Source organism: Drosophila teissieri, chromosome 3R (assembly GCF_016746235.2).
Source record: "Drosophila teissieri strain GT53w chromosome 3R, Prin_Dtei_1.1, whole genome shotgun sequence".
NCBI classification, from domain to species: Eukaryota; Metazoa; Arthropoda; class Insecta; order Diptera; family Drosophilidae; genus Drosophila; species Drosophila teissieri.
In genome coordinates this window covers 30,270,242-30,295,685 of record NC_053032.1, presented here as the reverse complement: position 1 = coordinate 30,295,685, position 25,444 = coordinate 30,270,242, and the positions used below count along the sequence as shown (strand labels likewise).

Here is a 25,444-nt window from a genome sequence, read left to right as displayed (position 1 = left end):
ATTTCTCTTCGTTTCGCTTTTTTCGGAGGGAAAAGCAATATCGAATGGGGAGTTTGGGATGATTTTCAGGGGGATATTGCGGAAAAAGTTTGTACATATTTTTATGCGAAAACTTTTGGGGGCTGGCCTGTCTATATAAGGTCCCAGTTGTCAACAACTCTGTTTACTAAAAAGGACTTTATTTGGCATTCTTCATTGGAAAAAATGCATTTAAACTTCTATCTACATTGCTTTTAGAACAACAACTTTTAATGAGGCCCCTCATTATTCAAATGTAATTGAGTAAATATGTATGATCTTACAATACTTCATTCAGAATACAAACAATTTGTACGGATTTGTTACTAACTTCTATAATATAACTTTCTATTATGTACATACATATGTCTTAAATTCATTGTTGACAATTTAAACAATTATATATCAAAATAATTAAAAAAACGACTACACAATTTCTTCCTTTGCCACTATATTTTTCACTGCTATTCCTTTATCCTCCATTCAATTGATTTTCCCTTCTGACCATTTTGTTTTGCACTCCCTTTTGAATTGGCAGGAACAAATGAGTCATTTGTTTTCCTTTTTTAGCAACTGTTGTCCTGTTCCCTCTCTTCCGTCCTCTTCGGCGCTCCTCCTCTCACGCTCTTCCTCTTGCGCTTGGCCATTATCTATGCCAATGTTTTCCTGTTGGCCCAAACTCCTTGTTTTTTTTTTGTGCTGCCAACTCCAACAAAACACGTGGTATCAAAATGCTGGCCAAAAAGCCGTGGGCCATAAATAAACCTCAATCCTGGAAACCCTGGAAACTCCGTTGGCGGAGAGCGAGAGGGAGTTTCCCACTCCCACTCATGCTGCCTCACTTTCCCATTCTTCTGGAAGGGGGCAACAACAAAAGGCACAATCATCTCTAAGGAGTGAGCGAGAAGGATGTCCAGCCCAACTCCATTGCCGTTCTCTCTCTAGCACACAGGCCCCACTCCTTCTGTTCTCCCACTCCTTTCGCTCTCTCTTTCTGTGGCTCTCTCTGCGCAAGCTCCGTACAAAAACACCACCACAGGCAATTGGCAACTCCCCTTGTCGGCTCCCCACCTCTGTCTCTCCCTCTGCCTAGCTCCCCTCCCCACCCTTCAGCGAACATTTTTGCGCGTGTCGCTCTCTCGACTCCAAAAACTCCAGAGAGAGAGCGTGGGCAAAGAGCGGGGGAGAGCGGCAGGGAGAGAGCACAACTTTCCATGTTCTTGATCGTGAATTTTCTATGCTACTGGGGCCTTGAAACCTTGAAAAATTGTTGGTGGCCACGAATGGAGTCGAAGTGGTGCGAAAGAGAGCGGGAGGAGCGGGCGGTGGGAGGCAGGTTTTATGTGTGCACGCAGGGTGGGAGAGGGACAGAGATAAATTGGAGTTTGGCGCAGCATTTGCCGCATTACGTCAGTACGTCAAAGGGAAACTGCTGTCTCTTCACGCTGCCTCCCCGCTTCCCTTCTCCACGCTCCTGTGGAGCCTTGTTTGTGTGCGTGGAGAGTTCTGGAATACAGTGGTGGCTGAATTAATAGCAATACTACTGATTTATTTAATTAAGTTGGAGTAATTTGTTGGAGTTATTAAGAGAACTATTTAAAGCCTACTTTATGACGTTTGTCATCTAGTAATTAGAAAGGATCAGTATGAGTATTGATAATCAAATAATCACTTAATATTTCAAAGTCGTTTTAATTTTTAAAATAGATTATAATAATCTACCCGCTACTGTATTGGTATGCTTATAAGTGTATATTTGCACATAAAACATTTTTCCATTTTCCTAGGCTGGCTTTTGCGTTGTTTTCCGCCTCTTGGGTTTCCTTTTCATCGCATTTATTTGGCTTCGCTCGATTCTCACTAGCCCCCCGGCTCCCTTCTCCCGCCTCTCCACTCCTCCACCCATTTCCCCCTCCGCCTCTTACTTTTCTTTCTTTTTCTGCGGAGTTTCGCCGAAGTTTGAGAACATTCTCTACCTTATCCGAGGTCGCGTTTCCATGTATGTGTGTGGGGGTGTGGGGTGGAGCAAGAAAAGTGAGTGGGCGTGCGAAAGGAGGAGAGTAAAAGTGGGAGAAGGAAAAGAGTAAAAGTGGGAGGCACAAGGTGTTTCATGTTGAGAGTTTTCCACATCTAAAAATCATAGTATTAAATGAAATAAATGTTAGTATTATAACTGATTCATATTATTGATCCATAAAATATATATTTAAACTAATAAATTAAATAAGTAAGTAATGTTGAAAAATACATAATAATTAATTTATCCTTAGTATAATATCAAAGTTCTTAAATGAATCTGAATTTATATCTATAAAAGATGTATTCCTGCTCTAATTTTTTCGGTGCACTTTATCGCTAGGAACTAGAAACTTCTGGTGGGGATCTTTCGCTTTATCGGCATATTATACCATCGGGTTGTGTTTATTTTTACTGCGCACTTTGTTGGGCGATTTTGTTATTTTGTTGCGTAGATTTCATCTTTGGGGCAACATACTTATGCTCATATTTATGCTCGTATTTATTTCTCCGCTCGTCCGAGTGACTCATAAAATTTCTTGGGGTTACGTGGTGCTATTAGTGGTGGGTGGGGGTTCACCGAACGGGTGGGGTGGCTACAAAATCGTGTTTGCTTTGCCATAAGACGCTTACACGGCTTAATAAAGTTAAGAACACGCTCATTTCTGGACATCAAATGGGGTAATACGAAAGTGAAGGCCAGGAAAAGCGATGGGTTAATATTGACAAGATGTAAGACTATAAAGAACAGAATGCCATTGTGGCATTATACCATTTTCAAGGTGTTAGACGATCGAAAAGTTTATTTTTTATGTTGATTTAGGACCATATACTCGCTATTGGAATACATATAAATATTTATTTTTGACTAGTGGTATTTTATGATGACTTTTTTAATAAAATAATTGTGTAGATCATGTTGTACTAAGTCAAAATGGATCCATAGGAATTTATTTTGAACATTATTCATTTTTAAAACAATTTCCCCAACCCAATTGATATATAACGAAAATTGTTATGTGCCACGTCATTCGCTCGGCTGATTTTCCTTTGTTTTTCCGTTTTTGCTATTTTTTCTCGCTTTTTGCAAATGAAAATGAAAGTTCTGGCTGCGAATATACACACTCACCCGGAAGCAACCCCCAAATGCAGAGCAAAATGGCATGTGTATACCGAAAGAGCTCCACAAAATGTTGGAGCTCCTCCCACCGGGGAAAACCCCACCCTCCGCCCAGCCGCCCACAACTCTGCTTAAAATTGCATTTATTTATTTTTGGTCATTTATTATGGCAATTTAAAATGTTGCCAGGGCCGATGTTCTGTATCCCCCAATCTCGCTTTTCTGGTCTGTATATATAGTATACATATATATAAATATGTATATGTACAGTCTGCGACATGAATATCAGGGCAGCTGGCGTCACAGCGGTTTAGCAGGTTAATTACATGGCTCCAGACCACACCTCCCGATTTGCCCCACCTCTGATTTACAATTTTCCAGCCCGACTTGCAACAAGTCGGTATGATAAACGATTCTTCGACTATCTGATACCGTTTCTTGTAGCTGTAGAAAGTTAACGGAGTATTTTTCGGATGCTAAAGAATTCGCGTCAGCGTGCTAACAGGTTTTTATGTTATAAGAAGAGTGTAAGCTATCTTTAGGTAAGGTTTACAAGTTTCTTTAGGTATATAGACCTTCAGTAGTGCATCATACCCCTGCTTTTGGAAATCACTGGGTATAAAACAACAGTTGACTCAGTTTTTGGGCAACCTGCTCCCAGGCCCGCCTCCATTGTCATGCAATTTTATTGTGGCAAAAAAGAAGATGTAGCAGGCTAAAATAAAAAACTGCGGGTTTCGGGTGGAGAAATGGGTAGTTGGACCTTTGTTGCACTTTCCACGAACTTCGCGTCATGCGATTTTTTTGTCATTTGCTTGCGAACCGTTACATCCGCTGGCGCTCTTGTGGGGCCATTGTGACAATCGGAATTGGATTAATGCGCCTCGCTGCTCTGAAGCTGCCCCCGCGAGTTGCACGCCCCTGCCACTCTGCATTTTGATCGAATTTTGCATGTCTGCTTAACCCTTTTGGGTGCAATTAGACCATGACCGTCATCGGTGCACGCGAAAAAGTGAGGAAATTCACATAAAATTTATCCTGTTGAAATGTAATTCTGTGTCTCATTTTTTGTGTAATTTGTATCTTATAGATATGTAATATACATTGATATTAAAAAGTGGGGAGTTTGTGCAGTGCCTCGCTTTAAGTTTAATTAAGAAAACTTTCCCACAGGATTGCAATTACCCCTTTTTTAGAGTTCTCTTTCGGAATTGGCTCAATTGTGAACTTACGTAATGCTGGCCCCCAGTCGAAAGAAACGAATCCCATAAATCAACACATCCGCTCGAGTTCCAGGAACCGCCCATTTCAGAAGCTCCGTCTATTTCATTATAGAACGAAAGCCAAATTGTTGCTATTTAATTGGGGGCCAAGTGTGCGGGGGGCTGATTTCGTAGGAGACCAACAGCCATTCCCCCTTTGGGGCAAACTGAAGACTGAAGACTGTCGACATGCGTAACTACGCGTTTGCCATGCGGATTGGATTGGATTGGTTTGGAGTCGAGTCGGGTCGCATTGAGTTGAAATGAGTAGAGATGAGGACACAGGCAAAATTTCGGGGGCATAAATCATTCACATGCTGAACAGCCAGCTGGAGGGGCAAACAAAGTGAACCAGAATGCGCAATACCCTTCTAATAAGAAAGAAAATGAAGTTTCTTTCAAGTTTAATACGTTAAAAATGCTCTAAAATTTTTTAATGATTAATCTACGCCAAAATTAAACTCATTATTAATGACATTTTTCTTCATTTGATTAGGAACAGCCCCCCTTTTATGTTTTATGTCGACGCCCTTGAAAGTTGGACCTTGGGGAACTGTCTCCGCGCTTTGGAGCCCTTGAGACATCTGCCTATTCGAAGTTAGACAGTCCGCAGAGTTCGGTTTTTTAAGAGATCAGAAAAAAAAGCAGACATGGTGGTAAATTAACAAATTTAAATGGACCGAGTTCACGATCGCCTTCCCGTTTCTCCCCTCGAAAATCCCCAGTCTTCACAATTCTCTACGCACATATCGGAAATCTTTTCTTGTGCGTTCGGTGCCGTTTTTTATGAATCTATTAATTTGCTACGACCATAGATTTTGGGTGCTTAAAGCAATCAAAGTGCCGCCAATAAACTACGGGAATAGACCGAAATTTGCGTGCCCCAAAAATGTGAATGTTCCAAAAAAAAGGGAGGGGTCAAAGCTGTCATCTATAAAAAACGAAGCGAGTCACAAAAGTTTTCCAGGAAACTATATCTTCTGATTGGAAAAGCCTCAATGTGAAGATACAACTATGATATTTCGCTAAGATTAGTGATTTAACGATACAAGTTTATAAGTTTTAATCCGATTTATAAACTGTAAAGAATCGCATCTAAGCACTTTTCCAAAATTTGTTTAACTATCGTAATAAACTATATCATTTTCCTTGTGCTATTGCTTAGGTTTTCCAGTTTGCATCCATCAATTTACGTGTCAACCCTTTGGCATTTCGACCGCAAAGTCAATTGGCTGTCATTAATTTGTGACCGTTGTGTGTCAGCTCATTGGTTTTTCCCGGGAAAACGATGTGTTCACTTGTGCAGAGGGCCCAGAGTTCTGCAGAAAATCGAAATTCATTAGCCGTATGCATTTCGAATGCAATTGGCCCCCGAAAAGCTGCAACGAGGCAACGCATCAGGTGGAAATTGGCTAACGAGGCAGCTCCCAAGTGGGTTGAATGGCCCACAATCTGTTGACTGCACTCGGTGAATGTGCAAAAGTGGGCGTGGCGTTGTACTGACTGGGCTTAAAGGCAAACAATGGCCACTTCGTTAGCCGCTTATCACCAAAGGGGCGCAAAGGAAGGGTTACTAGCCACAACACAGCACAAGCCAGCTGCAACAACAAATTATCTTTTGACAAATTGTTTGGTGTCAACGCCTGGGGAATTGATGGATATGAGTGGCTACATTGGGAGAAAGAAGGGAAAATTATCTATCTGCATTATATATGCAATGTTTGGATAGTAATAGAATCTAAAGATATAGATATATTACCTCACAATTGAAGTATATTACTTAGAAATCCAGACAGTTCTAGATACTTTTTTGTAAAGTTCAATAGAGTATTTTTGCTCTAGATTATTTTTCCTCGTGCACACATGGGTGGAAACAGGGAGTGTTCGCCAATGGCTAATCAGTTGGCAACCGACTCGTTGGTCTATTAGCTAATAATAGGTGGGTCCCCGGCGGGGAAGGGGGGGGCGAGGGGAGCCCATTTCCCTGGCCGGCGAGGTGTTTAAACTTTTTCATGGCCAAACCGAAGCCGTGGCGAATGCAGTTGCAGGCGAATGGCAGGAAAATCGCGGGAAAAGTGGAAGAAAGGAGGTGCTTTACCAGCTAACAAAGCAAGCGATAAGGCCCAAAGAAGAGGAAGAGGCAGGGCAAGGCCCAAACAAAAGGCATGAAAAGTGAAACAAATGGCGGTGTCAACGCTGCCAATTGAGTCGTTTGCTGTGCAGTCTTCCCCATGTGCTCCACCACCACCTCCGCCACCCCTCTCTCTGCACCACCCGTAGCCTTAAACTTGAGGATGGCTTTGTCGCCGTCTAGGTTTCAAGGCCCCCCACTCCCCCATTCCCCCCTTGCAACTCCCAAGTCATATGCAAATGCCTTGCGGACGAGGCTGAGGGCCTAGGCAACATCGGCACCACCAGCACAAATATCAGCAACAGAAACAGAAACAGCACCACTCGCACTCGCACCACCATGCACCACCACCCGTGCAACAGCCATGCGGTGGGGCACTCAGACACTCGCACACTCATGTGCCAGCCCACACGACTCCCCCCACCAGACAGTGGGGCATCGCTAAGAAGTCTGCACAATCGAAAGTTTGTTATTAGTTGTTATAAATAAGATAGGCAGCTTAAGCTTTGTAATTAAAATCTTTTTATGTTAGCTATATGTATTTCTAGCTGTGATTTCTATTATTTAGTGCTAGCGAGTGCTCACTGTAGCTGAAGAATGCATGGGTCTTTGGCTGTGCGGATTCTAAAGTTAACCGCATGACGAATCACTTCGCATAAATTGAAACGCTACGTTGCATGCACCACGTCTGGTTAGAGAAAAGAGGCCCCAAAGGGGGTGTGGCACAAGGGGGCGAAAAAGGGCGCAAAGAAGCAGGGGTGGTGGGCAGGGGGATTGGGGGAAGATTTGTTGCTGTGCGGCTCCTTCAGCGAAATGTGCGTTGCCGCCTCATAATTCTTCAAATGCGTGCGGTGGGTCTCAGGGGGTTAAGCAAGGGGAAACAGAAAGAAATAGTTGCTAATATGCAACAAATATAAAACAAATATAAAATATAATACAAATCACAGCATACTTTTCGGGGTCACTTCATCTGAAGTTGAGTTACCCATTACAAACTATTTTCCATGACATTTTCAAACACAAATGCTTGAATACCTTTGCTATTGGTTAATATTTGAAAAGTGATAATAATTGATTTAAAGCTGACATTTTTTCCAGTGTAAGGGGGCTCAGCACACCACTGACGCGTTGATGAAAGCCTCTCTCGAGTTTTCCGTCTCTGTCGCAGTTTGCGTCGCCGTTGCAGTCGCAGCTCGTTAAATCGAGCGGCAGACCCCTGCTCCCCCCTGAACCCCCCTGCGTTGACCCCCCCTCTCCCACGCCCATGGTGCTTAACCCGCAACTGCTAACAATTTATTTGCGTGCATGCTAATTACGCATACACGTATGCACACACACACACACCGCCTTGCATGTGTGTGTGCGTTTACTTATCAAGATTACTATGATGATTCTCGGGCAGCTTTTCTTTTGTGCCAGAGTGCTTAACCCCCCATACAGTTTTCTGCCAGAAAGGGTAACGCTTCATTCATGAAGAGCTTCTTTCAGCCGCAGAATGGGTGCGTTAATTGATGGCACCACACACGTTTTTGCGAACAGTGTATGTGGTTTGGCAGTGGCTTCAAAGTTATTACCCACTCACGTATTCACTTTAGTATTTATTTTATTGCACTTCTCATTGATTTCTTGAATTTTACTGAACATTACTACACTAAGTTCGTTTTAAAGATGCAGCATACCACGTATTTCGCATTACTTCTTCGCTTTTTGAGTGAAAATGTGTAATTATTTCTGTCTCTTGCGGTTCCTCGTTTACTTCGCTTTTCTGCTCCTCTGCATTTCTGCATTTCAGCTTTTCTGCTTTTCAGCTTTTCTGCACTTCTGCCATCTTATTGTCTGATTTTACCTTTCGCACCGTTTTGTCAACGAGTGGAGTGCACTTGAAAATGCGCCTGCGACTGCAGTTGCAGTTGCAGTTGCAATTGCAGTGCGGCAAGGAAAGTTGCTTGATAGCTTGCAGCTCGTTGGAGCCATTAAAATATGACTCTTTCTCCGCGCTTTTCTCCAGCTCCACAGTTTTCCCTTTCTGCGGCCATTTCTCCCGCTGGAGAATCACGCACTGGCCGTAAAAAAGGGCTTAACTTCCCTGCAAACGTCGCAGTCACAGACGAGTAGTTCATAAATCCATACTTTAATTGGATTAAGAGCGGCTCGACTGGGCTGGGCTCGATGCACTGGAAGAAACAGATTAAATTATTTATATTTTATTTATAAAGAAAAGTGCTTTAGGTGCTCAGCATACGTGTTTCCCAGCAGAAAAGCTTCTTTCACGCTGCTTACTTTTAGATAACTTCCTAGTTTTAATGGCATCTACTTTATAAGCCTGTTTTGAGATAATTTAGCTTTTAAATTTCTCTGAGTGCACTGCAAAGAGTTAGGCTGTTCATGGGTGTTCATTGCTCGGGTCGTTGTCTCATTGTTGTCATAGGAGCAGCCGCCACGTCTGACAATCTCCTCGCAAAGTTTAAGTTGAAGCCAGAGACCCCGACCACGACCATGTGATACAGATGATTGGGATTGGGATTCGGCTTGGGATTGAGACAAGCCCACGAGGCGGGGACAACTTTATTATCTAATTTGAGCGACATGTCAATGCGGATTAGGGTCACACGTATCGCCGAGCAAATGCAAAGCCGACAATCGAGATTACGCACTTGGGGCAGCTGCACCTCTACCTGAGAACTAAAGTTCCAGAGTTAGAGAATCCAATGAGCCGAGGAGGGACTGCATCTGAATTTTATCTGTGTTGCATCCGGTGGTGCAGGGTTTGTGGCACTGCTCCTCTGCTGGCGTGGGCCGAGCCAGAAAGCCATTGTCTGGGCCATTTTAATGAACCCTTGAACTTGACACGGCCGCCAGTCTCCTGCGGGCCATGTTGCATTGTCTGGCCGGACATAAACAATAATTAATGTGCAGCAGTGTCGGGGCAGCAGTGCCAAAAGGGCCGTGACCAAAATGCAGGCAACCACAGGGTCCTGCTGCAGCAACAGATATGACCAGGCCAAAACCGAAAACAAAGGCCAAGCCAACAGACTGCAGAGTGTAGAGCACACTGGGAAAATCATGTTGCGACTGCTGAAGCTGGGAATACTAATGCTTTTTTGGGACTTTAACACTTATTTGGCCCAGTGCATCATCGCAAGGCCCGTCTGTGCTGTGGTTTCGCCTCCTGGCCATTCCACAACTTTTGGCCACGAGGTTGCTGCGTTTCCCCTGTTCGAGTGGGTCAGTGGTTAGTGGGCTTCAGTCGAGTGGTTTTTGGAACCCTCGGTTTTTGGCATCTTTGGCAGTCGTCGAAACATTCGACATTAGAGCCACACCACACTTAAGATTTATGAGCGGAAAGGGGGGAATCTGGATCTGTTCCACCTTTCATCATCCTTCAGTTTGGAGTGAAGGTGGCAGGAGTCGTGTGATGGCAGGCGAGGACATCAAATTGAAGCATTTGCGCCTCTTAAATGGGATGGCATATTTCCGCTTAACCCCAGAAAGGTTTAGGCTTTCTTAATATTCTGAATATAATATGTATATATGTACATATATCGCTGGAAAAATATAGACACCATCTCTGCCATTTGGCCATTTGGCGTCGTCGACTTCGGGCCAAGTGAGTTGGTTAGTTGGCGAGTTAGGGACGTGGGTATTTTCAAGGCCAGGCCCGAGAAAATGCACTTTCAAGTGCGGCCCGCTCCCACGAAGGAGATGGAAAAAGGCCTGCAAGGTAGGGGGGTGGTGGGGAGCTTGGGCAGGAAGACGGTCTTATTTTTATACTTTAATGCCTCGGCGTATCTGTCGACACCAACCAGCTACAAGCAACAACAGCAACAGCAACTGCAACAGCAACATTCATTGCAACTTCGTGCACCGCGTGTAAATATTGCTGCAACGGATGGACGGGGGGCAGCGTAAGGGTTAAGGGGCCAGGGGGGAGGGGGGAGGACTACGACGACATTTAGTGCTAACAATGTTTGTTCTGGCCAGGCGTCGTGAGCGGGGATCCCAAAGTTCTTACTTTCCGAACAGTGGGTTAAAAAATTCAACAACTAAGAAGAGTTTACTGCTAAACTAAACAACTAAGTAGCCTAGTTACTTAGTTAAATATCTTTGATATAAGTAACTTTGTTATGAGTATCTTTGTTATAAGTATCTGTATCTTTATCCATCTTTACCCATCTTCACTTTCCTTTATATTTTCAACCACTGTGCGCTGATGCCGCTGTTTACTTTGCCTTTGCGCTGATCCCGCGACCGAAGGAAACTCGGGCCCCACGAAGATTTGGGGGTGTGGGGGGGAGCTGTGCTGCTGCTAGTTGGGAGATGGGAGTTGGGGGCACCAGCCATTCGGCTGTCGTTTCAAGGTTTTCTGGCGGGGCCTCCACATCCTCCGCCGTCATCCTCCGCGTCCTCCACATCCTCCAGCTCCTCGTCCGCCGCACATCTTGTGTGCCGCAGAGTTCCCGGCATGCCGACCGCACATTTTGATGTCATTGAGGATCGCAGTGGATTCTCGCAGGCAGCGGCGATTGCATGACTGATGAATAGTTGCCCCACGAGGAGGCAGCAGCACTTGGATCCAAGGGGGGAGGGATCGAGGAGGGGGCAGCCAGGCAGTACAGCCTGCTGCAATTCTGCGTTAATTGGGGCGGGTGTGAAGCGAATGGGATGCTGCTGTTTCCAGTGGCAGAAATAATGAAAATTATCCCTATTAAATGCGCCAATCATAAATCATATTTATGGCAATTGAAAGGCGCACTAAGGACACCCCTTCCCCTTCCCCATCCCCCTCCCCTTGCCCATTGAAGCACCATAAATTCTAAAACTAATTTCCAAGGGCAACCCTTTTTTTTTGAACTCGTCTTGGACCTTTGCAAACTTTGGTAGCAACCCCCCAACCCGAGGGACAATAACAAAATTAGCCCCCTTTTGTTCAGCTTTCCGCGTTTTTTTCCTGTTATTTTCGTGGCATTTTTAAATTGAATTTTAATTTCCTTGGAAGCCGTAGGAAAAACGCCTGGCAGCTCATTTAAATTGAGACACATGCAGGCGCCAAATAATTAAAAGAGCCCTTTTTTCTTTTCCTTATTCATTTTTTTTTTGTGTTGTGTTTTCTAGTTTTTCCGCAAGCAGATCCCTTTGTAGTCGTGATGCAGTACATTTTCCACATGAAATAACCACAAAAAGTGCGACATTTTTTTTCGCATTGGAAATGGGTTAAATTTAATTGCTTTTGTCATTTGATTTGCATTTGCGCCCCGTAAGCAATTTGTTTGTGGGCGGGGTGCACAAAACGTTCCCCAGAGTGTCGTTCATCAGGGAAAGTCTTTGTTGCCCAAAGAAGAAGTCGTTTTTCAAAAATGTATTTATATTTTTTTGGGTTGTGTTTTTTCTTGTTTTTGTATTCGGCCTCGCGGCATAATTAGTCGAGGGTTGGAGAAGGGTTAAAGGTGGCCACTGTCAGCACTGAAACACTGAAAAAGCGGAGGCCATAAGTTTGGCTCCGCATTTCAGCTGGCCTCTGATTTATCGAAGGTCGCAGTTGGGGATCGAGGTCCTTCGCTTATCTGCTTGCTGGCAGGCGAACTCTGAAATTGGTAACCCTGCCTCACAAAAACATTATTGTTCACATCGATCTGTGGTCGAAAAACAAACACTTTGATTCTTCGAGGATTCGAGCAACTTGCGTCTTCTACATGCAGAGAAAAACTACAACTTATACGTATATATTTAAGTCTCTAGGCAAGCAGAAGAAAACAGAAATTTAGAGGATCATAATTTTTGTTCAGTATAAGTTGCCTAAGTGGCTTTCGAAACCATTTCGTTATTTATGGCAATCTGTGATCCGAACTGAGCCAAGTCATAACTTGACACTTTGCAGCATGGACTTTGTGGCACGATGAAATGGAGCCACATGCTTAGAGGAGCACGACTGGGGGATCGCGTGACAAAACATTTGCCGACTGCGATTTATAAGGCCAGAGAGCCAGAACAAGTGTAAATATTTGGAATAAATCATTGTCGAGAATGTCGGCGGGGTGAGAGCGGGGTGAGCGGGGTGAGAGCTCCAATTAGCGGCCGGCGAGGATTCCAATCCCATATTCCAGTTCATCAGTTGCTGACGACCCCACACCGCCCACAGGGCATATGGCATGATATGGTGTATGGAGTACATCAGATATCTGCGACTTAAGATCTAAATACGCGGCGATACTATTTTTAACACACTCGCAGAGCGCAGGGAGGATCTCCGTTGGAGTCGGAACGTGATCTCGAGACGATAGCCCCATCACGATCCGCGATTAATCAGCCGGCAGCTGGCGATTCATCCTGGCTGAGAAATCACTTTTCATGGCAATCGGTATTCGGGTGATTATGTGGGGCTTTTCGTACTCTAGTTGTCTTTCCCTTTAAACATATAGCAAAGATCTGTAATTATTTGATCTTAGAGCAAGGCACTTTTTCATAGGTAGCAGTTAGTCTACACGATCCAATGATCCAATATCAAAGATCTGTAATTATTTGATCTTAAAGCAAAACGCTGCACTTGAGTCATATAACAATTGTTAAGAGCATGCAGTTATAATTAAAAGTTTAGTATTTTCCATAGGTAGCAGTTAGTCTACACAATCCAATGATCCAATATCAAAGATCTGCAATTATTTGATCTTAGCGCAAGGCACTGCACTTGAATCATAATACATTTGTTTAGAACATGCAGTTATATTTAAAAGTTTAGTATTTTTCATAGGTAGCAGTTAGTCTACACGATCGTTGAGCAGTTTGCAACAAAGTTGCAGTTGCAGGCGGCTGTCTGGTCATCAGGGGAGTTGCAGCAGGGTTCAATAATTAAATGGCCATCGTGTGCTGGCTTAAACGAGAGCACAGTGGAGTGGAGTGGAGTGGAGTGGGTCTAGGGAAGAGTTCTAGCTGCACATGCCAGCAGTCCGAGAAACCTCCTGCCTTACTTTAATTTCTGCTCCTTGTGACACACATAGATGCACATGCACATGCACATGGCACACGGCACACACACAGACCATGAAGCCCCTAAATGCTATGTGCACGCTGATGGGGTCTACCTACTGACACCGACTGCGGTGTCTACCACAATTGTGTCTACTGGTCCGCCCCCTTTGGGCCCCACTGCTCCCCTGATCTTTGCCCCTCCTCGGAGATGCCATACCCATGGCATACCCCTGACAACATGCTCCTCTCTCCTTCCTTCTCCATCGCATTCTCCCTTTCAACGATCGTTGTGCAATCAGTGGAGAATTAAGTGCGATCGCCTTCGCTTTTGGCCGCTGCTTCTACAACGCTGGCTGAAGATATAGTGCAAGATGCTAAGTACTTCCAAATTTGGTAGTTTCCAAACCTATTTTTACTACTTTGGTATTTTTATACCAAGTGCAGCACCGCTTCGTTTTAGGTGTGACCAACGTCATGTATGAAGCGTAGTATTTTTGTGCTAAAATACTAAAACTGGGTAGATTTGTATGCTAAAATACTAGAACTGGGTTACTAGTATTTTGAACTGATCTGTGGCTTCACTTCGGCTGCCTGTTCCATTTTTATGCTGCGGCACGTAAAGTTGGAACATCGCCTCGGATCGCAAAAGTTTGGTACAAAGTTGGGTACATAACCAGTTGCCTTGCTATATAAGGCGCGTATGTGGAATTCTGCGCTTGTGTGAGGGGGAATCTGCAAGTTGGCGCTGTTGTTGGGCACTAAATAAAAGCGAAACTTGTTTGCGTTGTTTGTTAGTTGGTTTTTTTTATCTTTCCCAATGCCCCTCCTCACCCATTGTTCTTCCTCTTCGCGCAGTCTGCTGGTTGGGGCCTTGAATGGGATCCTGCCTCACAAACTTGAACTTGCTGCTGTGTTTGTGTGCGAAGAGTGGGGATAGCAGTGGGTCTTTCGCCGTCTCTTTCCGCTGTCAGTTGGAGCAGGCACACTTGAAAAAAATAAGCAAAGCTTAAAGTTTACAATGCTATTTGCTGAAAATTCCCATTCATTTCTTTACCAAAATACTACTAGTTTTGTGGGCTATTATAAGGGGTTTCATATTTGACATTAAGTGCTTTGGTTTCCTTGCCATTAAATTTTCTTTTTTGTGGCTTGATTCACTTTTCTGTTTCTTCGATGATATCATGGCTATGTTTTTCTGAATGTGTGTGTCAGTCAGGCGGCTGCTACTTCACTTTTTGTTCCCCGTCTTCTTATAATTTCTTCACTGCGTTTTTTTGCAACATTATCTCTTTATCAGTTGACAGAGAAGACCTTGAGACGCCTCGTTGCCCATTAAGAATCGCAGCTTAGAAGGGTTCCACGAGGGGCTAAAAACACTTATAAAGCGACGGCGCACAGGAAGCCCTGTCCGCCGACAAAAATTATAAATTAAATCACTTTTAGCCAGTGCCAACTGCACACGCTCTTGTTATCCTTGTTTCCTTCCATTTAAGCGAAGGGGGGAAGGGGGCTCAAAGGAAACCCCAAAAAGGCAGACACCAAATTATAATTATAATAACCATGCTGATAATGCACCCTACCCACTGTCCACTCATCAGGGCCTTTGTATTTTCGGGGTTTTAGGGGTTTCGGGGGTTCCGGGGAAGCTCGCTCAGGTGAAACAGGTTGAGCGACAGCAAAAAGGCCAAGAAATATGCATTCACAACATGGCAAACACATATATTTGTATACCTGATTGTGGGCATGGCTGCACTGAAACAAATAATGCAAATTAACTTTAAAAACTTCTGAGTTACGAAAGAATTTGCATGCATCATTGATGTCAATATCCTTGAACATGTAAACCGCACAAGAAAGTCTAAATTGTTTAATACTTTTTTATTTTTTTTAGTGCATAATACATGTGTATTTGTGAGCTGCCATTTGCACACACTTGAGGTTTTCTCATTTTTTGGACATGTATATTTTTATGACAACGACAATTTGACAGGCAGACGAGCGAGAAAAAGTTGCGAGAAGCGGAGCATAAAAACAGAATTATCATAATTATCGAGACCTTTGTTTATGACAAACATCAGGAGCAGCCTGCAAATGCATGTGTCCGTCTGAATTGTGTGAAGACATGTGTAGGGATCATTTTGGGATCGCTTAATGGCATTTCTTCAGATGGAGCTGAAAAAAAAGAGAAATATATATTATATATAAACTAAACAGCCAGGTTTGCTCAAGGAGGACTTTTTCCAAGTTCCAAATTGATTTTAGTGCAACTGAAGTCATGCTTCGTTGGTTGTGTAAGAAGTGTAATGTATTCGGAGTCTTGAAAAGCCCCTAAGTATGCTAATTTCATTGAAAAGAATCAACAGATCCCGCTTGTTGATTCGCTTCCTGGCGGAATCATTCACTTTTCCGGTGAGCACAATTGTGCCCGTCACTACGGCTGAGTATCTTCGAAATGAACCAAAATAATCCTGGCAGTCATTAATCAAGAGTGTGGCTCACATCTCGACTTTCCCGGCATAAAACTCTTTTTCTCTAACTGTTACTTTTGCTGACGGGTTCTGTGCGCAACTGTGCGCAATTTAAATGAATTTTTTCGTCCACACTTCATTTTCATTTATTCTGTGTCATGCTCTATCATCATTAAAACGTCCAAATCGCTTCCTTTGTGCCTCTATTTTTCGGCAACAATTTGCTTATCTAGATTCACCATCAACAGGCGGACACGAGGGTACCACAAAATACAGGTGACCAACAAATATATGGGGGTATATAGTATATACTATCTGGGGTCTGTTGGTGGCCAGAAAACCACTTGAGCGTGTTTCCTTTTGACCAGCAAACTTCGGTTGTTTAACGTTTGCACTGTGTGGCTTTCATTTGTGCCACGCCCCCCACCCCCAACATTACCAACCGCCCATCCCCTTTTCCACCTGCAGCATTTTCACACCCACTTCATTTAATTTAATTTGTGTGTATTTTTCGGCTGCCGCGGCGGGGAAAACACTGTAAACTGATACGAGTCTTTGGTCCTAGACATGTGTTGATAGCTGTCTCTACACTGGGAAAGAGGGATTAAGATCTAACAAATAACATTTGCTTAGTTTTGTTACATTTGAACTTGAACATCTGTGAACTTAAACAATCCATTTATTTTATAAATCAAATTTGGTTCTGACAGCCATTTTTTCTTAGTGTTTCCTGCTCTATGTGTGCCTAAGCATTAATTAAATTGAATGAAGCTGTTGCTGATGTGCGTGTTAAGTATCCCAAATTACAGTCAAATGTCTGATAATTTTGCTTTTCGGGGAGTGACAGTTGACAGCTTGAAATTGTGGCTTTTAGGGCTGCAGTGGGTTTTTAGTTCTTGGTTTTTCGGATTTTCGGAATCGTGGATGCGCATCGATAGCTGGGCAAATACCTGATTCGTATCTCCCTTCGAAAGACCCGGGATTTGGCTTTACTCCTGGTTTTGGTCAAGTGGCGATAAGACAACCTTTGGCTTCTCCGCATCGCTGGCAAAGTTGAAAAGTGGCAGGAGGAACACAGGCTGCAACGACGTAATCGAAAACCAGTTCTGCGGCTGGAAAAATGTTCATTATAGGGATTTCTCCTTTGCGCGGGTATATTGTGTACATAAGGCACTCTGCACTAAAAAAGTGGTTTGGCAACCCTTTTTGACACACAAACACCATTGCACTCGACTCGGGGAGTAAATGCAGTTTTTTTTAACGAGGCACGTACACATGCCTGTTTAGATGCCACTTCGATGCATTTCCAGCTTTTTTTCGCTGCATTGCAATCACGCCGCTGTTGCATGTTGCATGATGCATGTGCGTGCCCCTTGCCTCGAAAAGCAGGGTGGCTCACTCTTGATCTTGAGAGTGTAATCGTAAATAATACTTAGTCTATAGTAAAATGTATTTATGTTATTTCATTAAAGGAATCATTTTAAAATGTAGAAGTAGTTATATGCGCTTATAAAGCTTGTCCGCTCAAGAGAGCGTCCGTTAAAAAAGAGGTACCATTTTGAGAAATGTGTCGACCGGAGGTACCCTCGCTACTTTTAGTCGACTTGCTACCCCAGCTATATATAACTCGATTTATGTACGAACTCCGACAGTCTTTGTACATACATTGTTTATGCAATTCTCGTGACTCCTTTTGGTTCTGTTTTCTCGGCTCGTTGTGGTTTAACATTCGCCTGGCTTTTTTTGCTGCTCTTCTCTGTTGGCCTGCTGTTATTGTTTATTCTGCTTTGGTAGCATTTATACAGCCGCTCCTCAGTGGAGTCCGCGTCCGTCCAAGTGTCCGCTGCTCCTTAGACCTTGACCACTAACATAGAAACAGGCCGAAACCGGTTGGCGGGCCAACTCGATTTGCACAATTGCCAGTCCTGCCTGCCCCCCTCTTCTTACCCCATCCATTGCATATATGTATATACACTCTATATATTTATATATACATATATATATATATGCGATTCAATTACCGAATCACACCCACGCAACTGGTAACTGCGATCCGTGGACTCGGCTAGCTGTCAAACCGCCAATTAATGGCCCAAACAATGACGGCCAACTGATGGACAGAATGTGTCTCAAATTAATGAAAACGATTTCTATTATCATATTTATACACTTTAATCAATAGGCGTTTACGTTTTGCTAGAGCTTGGTAATAGAATTATACATTTTGCTGTTTTGAAACACATCATAAACATATTATTTCCACATGGTCAAAACTCGTTAATATTAGTATATCAAGTGAGAGCTCTGAAGGGTGTTTGTAGTTCCCGTTTGCCGATAGCTGCAGTCCACAGCTTGTGTCTATTGTAATATTTATCCAGTGTTCGCACGAACATCGGCTAGTCAGGTTTTGTGGGTGGGGATTACGGGCTGTGCATTTTAATTGATGCGGGATTATGGGTGCTGGGTGCCACAAAGCTGGGAGGCGACCAAAAAGGGTTGCCGAAATTAATTACCAAAATGTTTGTTAATTTTCATAATTACAGGTCAGGCTGGCACGACTTTTCCTTGGGGGGAACTGCGATTGCGATTGGGATTGGGATCGTGTGTGAGCGAGCGGAGGAGGAAGAAACAGGCATTTGCCGCTCGATAAAGCGACTTAATAGCAGGCCTCGGGAAACACATGAACCCCGAGGAGCAGGGAATGTCTTCCGGAGTTGAGGGACCCCGATATCCCCTATGATTCCCCTCCCCCACCAAGTCCCCTCGAGATGACCTAATTCTCTTCTGCTTGGTTCGAGGAACAAAGGCAACCTACTTGTCATAATAAAAATGATTCAAAAACCGGCATGTGTGCATGGCGCTTCCTCCTTCTACTGATGGATTTTATCCACTTTTTTTTTTTTTGTTGGAAACTTGAGCCCCTAATGTTGTTGGCAATCACGTGTTCCGACTTCGATTCACCTCGTATCATTTGACCCCTTTTTCCATTCTGTGCTTATGTATATATATGTATGTATGTGTGTAACCCCCTTTGGACATCGAGCTAGAAGCAGATGCACGCATTTCTTGATTCTGGAACCCGACCTTGTTTACTCTCCTTGGATTTCAAAACAAGCCAGCACTAATTGATGCCCAACTTGTTGATGAACTCTGCCCAAATTGGTACACAAAAGAAGCACTCACTAAGCTCTTGGCGCGATTGAATATTTATTTGTTAATTGAACTGCTCCCGAGTTCCTCTTGTTCTTCACAGGCTGGTGAGGGCATTCTGCGAGGGGTAATACAATTCGTTACTCATCAGATTAGCAACTGCTCTTGAGGACCACTTACAGCCAGATCGCCTAGGCCAGCATTTAGCTGCTTTATATAGGGGGCAGCAGCATCGGCAGCAGCGGCTATAGTCTTGGCACTCACGGCCTGGAAATTAAGTATTATTAGTATTAATTATGTGGCATTCATGACATTGGGTAAAGCTTACGCCGCCTTCAGCTATAATAGAAGCACCATTGGACTGAAAATTTAAGAATATTTAGTTAATTTGATAAACTACAGCATACTTAGTACAATAAGCTTGAAGATGTAACATACCGAGAGACTGCGAGCCTGCGGTTCGTTCTGCATCTGAACACTAAGACTGGTAATCGCATTCTATGACAATTGAAAAAGAATCTTAGACTGGAAACTTTCCACTGACTTTTCAGTTCTGTAACTTACAGCCAGATCTCCAAGACCAGTGCCCACGCCACCCAGAACATCGCCCAAAAGATTGGTGGCCTCGGGTTGCATATAATCGTTCTCCACTCTTAAACTGGTAATGGCGTTCTAAAAGAATAATAAATATTTTATATAAGTTTCAAAGTAAATATGTAGTATATTACAGCCAGATCTCCCAGGGCGTTACCCATGTCACTTAGAACATTCAAGGTGGTGGGCTGCACAAAATCCGATTGGGAGCTGGCCACAGCGTTCTCCAGTTGATGGATGACCTTCTCCCCAGCAACGGCCACTTGGGACACATCCCCCATCAGGGATCCAAAGCTGAGGGTTCCAGCTCTAGCGTTTTGGGCGCCCAGGACGATGGCAAAAAGGGTTAGAATTGTAAGAGACTGCATGTTATTGCTTTTCGTAATATCGGCGAATTACTGAATCACTTCTATTAGCAACACTGCATTTATAGGCATTTCTTATCATTTGTTTATGTGGGAGTTACCGGCTTCTTTGACGCCGCCAATAAAAACGAATCACACATGAGTGCTTCTTGATTCCCAACTGTTTGGCGGTGGGTTTTGATTCTGATTGATCGCTCATTTGATTTAATTTCAGGGTATTCCTTGCGGTATCTATAATGTTATTTAATCTATAGGCGACAGTCTCAAGTAGGTCCTAAAATAAATTGACTGTAAACGTTCAGAAGTCCCAAAAGAAATGTTAAGGGATTTTATAGAAAGCCAGCTCTTAAAATATGACAAGTGCATGGGTCATTAATTTGCTCGTTCATTTATTAGGATAAATGGGTAAAAAGTAGAGAGATACTCTAAAATATGGAATGGAAAATGTTGCTTGCATCATGTGCAATATCTCCAGCGGCATTTGCAACATCTCCAGCTACATTTCCAGCAGCATTGGCAACATCTCCAGCTACATTTCCAGCAGCATTTGCAACATCTCCAGCTACATTTCCAGCAGCATTTGCAACATCCCCAGCGACATTGCCTGCAGCATTTGCTGCACTGCCAGCGACATTTCCAGCGGCACTTGCAACATCTCCAGCAACATTGCCTGCTGCATTAGCAACATCTCCAGCAGCATTTACTGCACTTCCAGCAACATCTCCAGCAGCATTAGCCACATCTCCAGCAACATTTCCAGCAGCGTTAGCGACATCTCCAGCAGCATTTGCTGCACTGCCAGCGACGTTTCCAGCAGCATTTGCAACATCTCCAGCAGCATTTGCTGCACTTCCAGCGACATTTCCAGCAGCATTAGCCACATCTCCAGCAGCACTTGCTGCACTGCCAGCGACATTTCCAGCAGCATTTGCAACACTAGACGCAGCATTTGCTGCACTTCCAGCGACATCTCCAGCAGCGTTTCCAGCAGCATTTCCAATGTCACCTCCAACCTTTCCAGCGTCGTGGAAAATGTGTCCAGCAGAACTTGCAACACTAGAGGCAGCACCGGCGGCATCGTGTGCAATGGTGCCAGCAGCGCCAGCTACACTCGAGGCCACATTTCCAGCAGCGTTTCCAGCAGCTTTTCCAATGTCGCCTCCAACCTTTCCAGCGTCGTGATAGATGTGTCGCGCAGCTCCAGCTACACTGGAGGCTACATTTCCAGCAGCATGAGCAACATCTCCAGCAGCGTTTCCAGCAGCATTTCCAATGTCACCTCCAACCTTTCCAGCGTCGTGGAAAATGTGTCCAGCAGAACTTGCAACACTAGAGGCAGCACCGGCGGCATCGTGTGCAATGGTGCCAGCAGCGCCAGCTACACTCGAGGCCACATTTCCAGCAGCGTTTCCAGTAGCTTTTCCAATGTCGCCTCCAACCTTTCCAGCGTCGTGATAGATGTGTCGCGCAGCTCCAGCTACACTGGAGGCTACATTTCCAGCAGCATGAGCAACATCTCCAGCAGCGTTTCCAGCAGCATTTCCAATGTCACCTCCAACCTTTCCACGTGGAATGTGCCAGCAGCACACTGAGGCCACGCGCATCGTGTGCAATGGTGCCAGCAGCGCCAGCTACACTCGAGGCCACATTTCCAGCAGCGTTTCCAGCAGCTTTTCCAATGTCGCCTCCAACCTTTCCAGCGTCGTGATAGATGTGTCGCGCAGCTCCAGCTACACTGGAGGCCACATTTCCAGCAGCATGAGCAACATCTCCAGCAGCATTTCCAGCAGCATGAGCAACATCTCCAGCAGCATTTCCAGCAGCATGAGCAACATCTCCAGCAGCACTTCCAGCAGCATTTCCAATGTCACCGCCAACCTTTCCAGCGTCGTGGAAGATGTGTCCAGCAGCACTTGCAACACTAGATGCAGCACCGGCGGCATCGTGAGCAATGGTGCCAGCGGCGCCAGCTACACTCGAGGCCACATTTCCAGCAGCGTTGGCCACATCATGAGCTGCCTTTCCGGCCGACTCTGCCACCTTGTTTCCCAGCTTGGAAGCGGCGCCATCATCGGAACAGGTGCAAGCACAGGTGACCGAAGGAGTCTCGTTGGCACTTGAGACATCACGCTTACTGACGGATTTCTGCGAAACACAAAAGTAGCATTTGATTGTTGAATGTGCATGCACTCATCGTCATTTTAATTTTTTTTATACCTTAGTTTTATTGGCCGACTGGTTCGCCAAGGCTTTGAGTTCTGCACTGGCTGCCTCTTCCTGTAAGGAAATGAAAAGCATTTGCAGAATTCTGAAATGCTTCTGTACTTCCTGGACTTACCGCTTCCTGGGAGACTTGATGTCCAAAGTTAATGGCGCTATTGGATACCTGTTGACCCAACAAATCGCCCTCATCTCCCAATTCGTGGCCGAAAATGTTGCCATCCATTCCAAGTTCCCAACCAGATGAGGCATTTTCCTACATTTATTAAGAATATTACTATATGCAAAGCTTTTCCTCAGATTTTTAAGTACTTACGGCTGCTTCTCCATACTTCAAGCCGCTGTTAGCGGCTTCTTGGCCATATTGAATGACCTCTTGGCCCAATTCATTACCGAAAATGGAGGCATCCTGACCGATTTGGTTGGCCTAAAGTTGTATAATCTTTAGAAATGCTTATAAAGTTATCCTTTTTACAAATTACCAAGGTATTGGCCACGCTTTTTGCGCTGGCCTGGTGTTGTGCCACCAAGGAAATCACCAACAAAAGACTGACTACTATTATTTTCATGTTTGAATATCGAACTAAAGATAATTGCGAGTTTTCCATACTTTATATACGAAAAATTGAACACTTTTATCTAAGGTTCAAAGTTCCTATCTAAGACCCACTTCTGTGATCGATCCATTTTAAACACTGTTGCATATTGACAATTATTTCCGCTAGTCTAGGAAAAAGTACCCAAATAGTGTAAGATAACACTTTCGATGTCTCCTAGGTCTGGTTTTTTATCGTGAAGGTGTCCGGCATTTGATTAAATACCCTAATTATGCTTTAATTACATCTAGTTAATACAGTTAATGCACTTAAAATGTATGATTTAAGCACCCTTTGAGGGCTCAAGTTCAAGAATATATCGATCGTAAACTTGTTTTGATAAGAACTTATGATTACCATTTATTTAAAAGACTTAAGAACTCGTTCTTATCAGGTTTATAACAAAATCGTTTTATTTGGGTTTTTTCTGTGAATGAATAAGCACTAAAAAGCTATTTTTATTATCAGTGAGTAAACATTTCGGTGTGCTTGTTAGTAAGCAAATCAATAGATAGTGAAGTATAGTATCTACATATCTTCGCCCTTAAGCGGAAAGTATCTATAAGGATTTGGCATTCCATTGGGCAGCAATCGCCTGCCAGTGCGTCGCGTCTTCAGTTTTTTGACGAGTGTATTGCGATCCAGGGGTTTCTTGGGATTTCGGTAGTTGTTAAAAATGAAATTTAAGAAATACTCAGGCTGCTTTTTTCTCTTGCCGGTTGAAGTTGAAGTCGTGTGGACTTTCCCTTTCGGTAGTCTGTAGGAAAATCGAATATTGGCGTTGTCGGCTGGTTTGATGTGGAAAACCTTTTCAAGTTGGTCTTCCGAACTGGACTAGAAATGGAATTGAATTGTTGTTTAATGTTACACTTGTCAGACTTTATGGCTCACAGGATCCTCCTCCGTTTTTGTTGCGACTGACAACTTTGCAAAGGGGACTAAAAGAGCTAGAGGTATTAACAATATGGCTTTCATTCTAGAAATGCTTTAAAGTAAAGAAAGTCTCAAAACATATTTTCTGGAAAATCAATTCGTTGCACTTAACATCATTTAGTTTTTCAAATGCACCTATTTTTCGATTTCTATTAACAAAAGTTAGTCCAAACATTGTGCTCCCAATGAAACAATTTTTTTAATAGAAGTTCGTTCATAAAATTGTGATCTCAGACAATGATAAAGTTTCCACGCACTCTGGGTTTGGTATTGGTTTTTTTTATAATATGATTAGCGAGCTTTTCCTGGAAAGAGACGATAAAGAATGAATAATAGATTACGATTTTTTAAGGAAACATTTAGAACTCACGAAGGCCTTGGAGATTTGCCTGGAATCCTTTGCAGTGATTGGGCTGCCGAATTCGAAGAGCGCCTGCATATTTTCCATTGCATCTTCGACACTGTGCTCAAGCTTATCAGTCTCAAGTGATTCATCTGATTGCCCAAAAAATTGTGCTGGTTGTGGAGCAATCAGCAGGAACAGGGCCACCATCCCCATCAATGGACTCACCTGCCTCATTCCGCCCATTGGAAGCTTTAAACGCGAGTTGGTCGATATCCAATCCACTTAATACACGAATTATCCACGGAATCGCTTTGCGAAATCGCTTCGTTGCACTTCTCCAATCTCGGATCGGGATCGGATTCTCCCTGGCAAATATCCAGCTGCTGTAGTTCCAAATGAAGGCATCGCTTTACGACGTTTTTTATGCAGCCCGCCAGCGATTTGATAGATTTTTGCATAAAATGATTCCCAGCACTTCCGTTACGTGACATTTCGGGTGGTGTTCGCCTAATGTAAACAAGTTATAAAACGCTCGTAAAAGGCCAGTGCGAAAGCGAAACTATGGCGCACATAAAAAGGCTATAAAACCTGAAGCTTCTGCCACCGCACTCTATAAAAAATGGGGGTAGAGTCGAGAAATGCAAAATGCTTAAATCGCAGAGCAACAATCTCAGGACCTCATGACCTCAGAAGGGGGTCAATGGCAAGGAACAGGGGAAGTTCGAGTCAAAGGTGACCGTATCGCTGTTCTATTCCCAACTCCCATTATCGCAAAATCAAAATGCGTTTGTCAATGAATTAGAATCGCTTCGCTGGCGTTGTTGCTCGTAAAGTATTTGCCTTTGTTATAGCCTTTTGGCACATTTTACTACTTGCACTAAATACGCAAATGGTTATAGATTTGAATCCTACGATGTTTAGCGATTTAGATTTACATGCTAAGTGATTGAAAGTTCTTTTTTAAGCAACGCCCATGAATTGACTATGTTAATTTCCGTACTTGCAGCCACTACTTTTCCAACTACCTTTTTTGAGACGAGTGTCGGCAACACTGCATGAAAATCCACCCCAAAATTATGCCAACAATGGTAGTGCGCTCGACTTCAAGGCTCGCTATATTGAAAGTGCGCATTTGACACCGTACGAGTACAGGCAGCGTGGCCGAGCGGTCTAAGGCGCTGGTTTTAGGCACCAGTCCGAAAGGGCGTGGGTTCGAATCCCACCGCTGTCACAGTTTTTTGTTCTTTTTTATTATTAAGAAA

The 25,444-nt window shown here is 43.8% G+C and overlaps 3 protein-coding genes, 1 long non-coding RNA gene and 1 other non-coding gene across 6 annotated transcripts; 1 reads left to right on the top strand and 4 right to left on the bottom strand.

Annotated features, from left to right (window-relative positions):
* Positions 1-1,746: 1,746 nt before the first annotated feature.
* LOC122621504 lies at positions 1,747-14,604 on the bottom strand. Its single transcript, XR_006326220.1, has 3 exons — positions 14,565-14,604; positions 14,342-14,495; positions 1,747-2,148 (listed from the first exon to the last, which is right to left on the bottom strand). It is a non-coding gene; the product is annotated as an uncharacterized LOC122621504 (long non-coding RNA).
* A 4,562-nt stretch (positions 14,605-19,166) lies between these two features.
* Positions 19,167-20,117, bottom strand: LOC122621463. Its single transcript, XM_043799318.1, has 6 exons — positions 19,857-20,117; positions 19,693-19,800; positions 19,567-19,626; positions 19,457-19,489; positions 19,309-19,395; positions 19,167-19,246 (listed from the first exon to the last, which is right to left on the bottom strand). Exons 1-6 carry the CDS (start codon positions 20,088-20,090, stop codon positions 19,226-19,228), a joined length of 543 nt encoding a protein of 180 aa, XP_043655253.1. The 5' UTR covers positions 20,091-20,117; the 3' UTR covers positions 19,167-19,225.
* Positions 20,118-20,461: 344 nt separating this feature from the next.
* On the bottom strand, positions 20,462-22,915 carry LOC122620644 (circumsporozoite protein). Its single transcript, XM_043798216.1, has 6 exons — positions 22,790-22,915; positions 22,624-22,734; positions 22,426-22,563; positions 22,305-22,364; positions 21,935-22,232; positions 20,462-21,246 (listed from the first exon to the last, which is right to left on the bottom strand). Exons 1-6 carry the CDS (start codon positions 22,913-22,915, stop codon positions 20,513-20,515), a joined length of 1,467 nt encoding a protein of 488 aa, XP_043654151.1. The 3' UTR covers positions 20,462-20,512.
* A 392-nt stretch (positions 22,916-23,307) lies between these two features.
* Positions 23,308-24,729, bottom strand: LOC122621298. Of its 2 annotated transcripts, XM_043799123.1 has the most exons (3): positions 24,207-24,729; positions 24,094-24,141; positions 23,308-23,737 (listed from the first exon to the last, which is right to left on the bottom strand). In XM_043799123.1, the coding sequence occupies exons 1-3, from the start codon at positions 24,423-24,425 to the stop codon at positions 23,432-23,434; spliced, it is 573 nt and encodes a 190-aa protein (XP_043655058.1). In that variant the 5' UTR covers positions 24,426-24,729; the 3' UTR covers positions 23,308-23,431. The 2 variants fall into 2 exon arrangements, with proteins under 2 accessions (XP_043655058.1, XP_043655057.1); XM_043799122.1 differs by lacking the exons at positions 24,094-24,141; positions 24,207-24,729 and adding an exon at positions 23,795-23,949 and having other exon boundaries at positions 23,310-23,737.
* Positions 24,730-25,333: 604 nt separating this feature from the next.
* Positions 25,334-25,413, top strand: Trnal-uag. The gene has a single exon. It is a non-coding gene; the product is annotated as a tRNA-Leu (tRNA).
* The last annotated feature ends 31 nt before the right edge of the window (positions 25,414-25,444 follow it).